This window comes from Opisthorchis viverrini, assembly GCF_000715545.1.
Source record: "Opisthorchis viverrini unplaced genomic scaffold opera_v5_123, whole genome shotgun sequence".
Taxonomy (NCBI): Eukaryota; Metazoa; Platyhelminthes; class Trematoda; order Opisthorchiida; family Opisthorchiidae; genus Opisthorchis; species Opisthorchis viverrini.
The window spans coordinates 1135356-1139615 of NW_008751777.1; the positions used below are offsets into that span (position 1 = coordinate 1135356).

Sequence of the window (4260 nt, forward strand, 5' to 3'; positions counted from 1 at the left end):
CACAAGTTTTCTGAATTTCCACTGGAAAGCCCAGGTTTGTGAATTGCAACACCGAAGTACAGTTTTCCAGTAGGTGAGACGTGCAGTTTTGGACGCCGCGATTGAATGCAATGCAGACGGGCAATGTCCACAAAGAAGAGGATGCCTCACTGCGTTAATGACGGTCCACTTCAGTCGAGTGTGCTTCATCAGGACTACTCACACACTACTCATATAGCTTAAGTAGGTCGTCATGTTGAAGGAATCTCGGAGATCGCGCCGCGTAACGGACCCGAAAACACGGGTCCGTTAGCCTACCTTAACTTAATGTGTAGCATCGAGACGCTCCATATTTCGGGTGTTTTTTTTAATTCGGGTATCACAATATGCGTTTGTCTAAATGAAACACGCTACTCAAACGATGCGAGTATATGTCGACGGAAGCTCGCCGACTTTACACAACCAATGCCCAACCCTCAGCTGAAGCAACCTTACGGCGACTATCTGCCATGCCCTCGGAAGGAGGCTCAAGACCTGGAGTACTGCCATGTTTCCTAAGCCCAGACCGGAGTATTGGAGATCCTTATTTTGTATTCGAAACACCAACCTTTAGGTCCGTCAGCTTGCGCCCAAACCACTCAGCTCTATCGAGCCCAAACGATGTCCAAGAGCTGCGGAGATCAGCCAGCCAATTTCAAAGGGTGTATAGGAAAGGGAAACGTCAAAGGTCAGGATCTCAGACGAATACCAGGCACCGATAGTCACAAATGATCAACTGTGGCAGGTATTCACCAATATCCGATACTCGCTTCAGATGTGACAATTCTCCAATATCCGATACTCTCTTCAGATGTGTGGCTAAGTGACAGTGGCTTGCTTGACAGGAATTCTAATACAGCGTTAAGTACGGCTGTAGCTTATATAGGGTTAGCGTGCGCGGAAACCTTCGGATATATTTGTCACATATCCCTTGTGGGACAGTGTGTCTACCTAAAAGCCTACGAATCTGATTGGACCTAGTGTAGGCTACCGTCCAAATCATTGTGAGTGTAGTGTGAACTCAAGAACCACCTTCATTCGAACATCGAAATCATTTGAATGGAGCTTCCGTTTAGATTACTGTTTCCGCCATGACGTCTGCCAAACCTTCCAAAGTAATTAGCCCGACATGAGAGAATTCCAGCGCAACTCGGAGATGATATATCTCGTCTAAACGCATTCATTAATCGATGTTATTCTATAAATTGCTTACCGTTATACGTGAAACATTCACCTGCCTCGTCGTCTTAAATCCAGAGGCAGGGTCATGAAGTACCGATATATCATTCTCCACAGGAAACGACTGAGAATAACTGGGAGGCTCACGGGCGCAATCATCTTTTCAGTGATTTCATTAGCCAAACCAGGGACAAGGTCAACTAACTTTTAGCAAAATGGTTGGAAGTTGAAACGCATTGAGTCTCTTCCACTATTCGCTGAGAAGTCGTGACGAATATCAAGCGGGACCTGCATGCTCCGGTTGAAAGAGTGAGGGTTCATCAGTCAAGATTTAAGATAGACTGATCTGCATTGTAATGAACCTGCAGTTCGAGAGGATATAGCGTCACCAATCCTTCACTTAATAAAACCACTTCTACTGCTCACAATGACTGGCTACTCCAATGACGATATCTAAGGCCGAGGTGTCACTCGCCAGTTAACTTATTTTTATTCTTCCCCTAAGCCACTTATGGATTGATAGTAGTCTGGGATGCAACTTCCCAAAGGAACCCAGTCTATGGTAAGAACTAGAGAAGCGTACACTGTCGTACACTCCAGGCAGGTTTGAAACCGCGACCTGCCGACCAGTATCTTGGGAAGTTAACCGTCTGTGTTACACAGTCCCCTTGGTCGTGTGAGTTGGCATGTCGGAACGTAAGCTTTGAAGGAGTTTTCTGGAATCGATAAAATATATGTTCTTAAAAGGGATGGCCGGAAGGTGTTCACTGTGAGAAAATCAGCGAACGTATCTGCGCCCTATGTTACGGTCTGGATGAGTCGTGCATCGATATTCCCGCAATCACCCGTCGAGTAGTCACTGGATTGTATGCTGGGGTGACGACACCCGAACTGGACAACTTGACCGCTGAAGTATGTGCCTGTATGACAACACGACACCATGACTACGGGACCCTGGCCGCTCGCCTGGCCGTTTCTAATTTGCATGAAAAACACGAAAGCGTCTTTTTCAGGAGTAAACGGGAACCTGTATGGCTGCGTTAACGAGCGCACCAAGCTTCATCCACCCATAGTAAGTGAAGACGCTATCCAGATCATACGGGAGAACTCTGACCGATTGAATTTGGCGATAGACTACCAACGTGATTTTAACTACAATTATTGCGGTTTTACGACTTTGGAGCGCACCCACCTATTCAAACTGCATGGCAAGCTTCACGAACGTCAGCAGCATATGCTCATGAGGGCTTCTGCAGGGATACATGGGCGTTACGTCGATGCCGCCATTGAGACAATGTACAATCTAATGTCAGAGAAGTGGTTCACCCATGCTTCACCGACCCCATTTAATAGTGGTACTACTAGACCGCTAATGTCCAGCTGTTTCCTGATCACAATGAAAGACGACAGTATCGAATGTATTTATGACACACTCGAAGAATGTGCTATCATCTGCAAGAATGCTGGAGGTATCGGCGTGAATATACACAACTCTGCAGCGAAGGCCCTCTTCCTTTCATTTGTGGTCTGATACTCGAACGGATCCTTCGACACCAAGCACAAAACATCCATTACTGAACTACGCACAGTCGCATTAAACCCTGGTATTGACATCGGCTACCGCCAGTGCACGCGCACTCGGTGCTCCTTAGACCATCATCCCTGGTATTGATGGAGAAATAGCCAAACTCCTCTCTCTCTCTGTGTGTGTGTGTGTGTGACCCGAACAATTCACTTGGTTCGAAAGGCATTCATCCTCAATCTATTGGTGGTCTAGTCTACCTGGAGACCACATATCAGCAAGTATGCTCCAAAAAACCCACAAGACAACCTAAACATCTCGTCCCTGGACTCACAGCAAGCTGGTAACACCAACAATTGTACCTGAAATTTAGACAAAATCTCTCGTAAGCTCCTAGCCCATCAAAGGAAATATCGATGGGGCAGAGGTGAAATACCAAGGGGCTTTGACGGTGCCAATTATCCGCACAATGATCTTAGCTGCAAAAGCTTTCCGAGCGCCAAAATATCTCATTTCGTCAAGTATGTGCTCAAACCAAAAACCATCCCAATCTACGTTCATATCTTTGCAGCTCACCTTATTTCATTGTCCACTGCAGCAATCATACCTCTAGAGGAAAAGGTCTGGTGGAATACTTCCCTAGCATCGCAGCTACCCCGAGATGTCTAGATTGGGCTCTCAAGTCTGTACTCCTACTCTGAACTCAATCTCCTGACTCTTTGCCCAAAGGGACATGACGTAGCTTTGGAAAATTCAATTCCATTGTGCGAATACCGAGCGGTGGCTTTGACTGCATCCTTAGCTGAAACTCGGAATCGCGTGACCCCGACTCAGTTTCATCCCGGTTCCAATCCTGACTTCGTATTCCGCGCCAGAATGCCAACCCTCGCAGTTCACAGCAAGCCACTCATGTCTGTCCTTCTCGTGTTAAAGCAAATTCCCCTAGGAGTCCCCAGAACAATGTACGTATATCCATTGGAAACACCTTCCCTAGACCTATCACTTTTTCTCTGTTACCATCGTTGGTGAAAGACTCAGAAGGTTGGACAATACTGGTCTTCCACTCGTCCAACACGCTACACATCGTCCTTCGTACAAGCTTTCCAACCCACACCAGTCAACCGAAACGCACTGTTCTCCCATTCTCCCGTCCAGAAAATTGTTAATTTGTGTGGCTTCTCTGGTAGGATTGTGACGTTAATATCCACGACAGGGTGCCATGTACACAAACATTGCTATACTCCAGAATTTCCCTAAAACCGAATGATTTCCACGTCCAAACCTGTCCCCTTTGGGATATCACAATATTCCCAGATGTCTCGAACAAACCTACAAATACTCGTGTCGGAAGAGGTGACCGACTCATCTAGTACCAAATTCTTCTAGCGGACATAAACCAGTCGAGAAAAACTCTAATGCATAATGTCCCCAAACACCTTAAACAGAAGACTCAGTTCAGCTGGAAAATACAAAACGACGCCATAGATAAGATCCGCCAGTGAATCAAAGCAGATCCCGCCGTCTCTGATCATTAAACCAAA

General features: G+C 46.4%; 2 protein-coding genes across 2 annotated transcripts in view; one reads left to right on the forward strand and one right to left on the reverse strand.

Moving 5' to 3' along the window:
• The window catches only part of T265_06061 (hypothetical protein), a gene marked incomplete at both ends in the record, with an annotated part of 228146 nt that overhangs the window by 43806 nt on the left and 180080 nt on the right, over positions 1 to 4260 (reverse strand). The gene's annotated exons all lie outside the window — the stretch shown is intronic.
• Positions 2138 to 2728, forward strand: T265_06062 (hypothetical protein; the record flags this gene model as incomplete). Its single annotated transcript, XM_009171232.1, has 1 exon — positions 2138 to 2728. One exon carries the CDS (start codon positions 2138 to 2140, stop codon positions 2726 to 2728), a length of 591 nt encoding a protein of 196 aa, XP_009169496.1.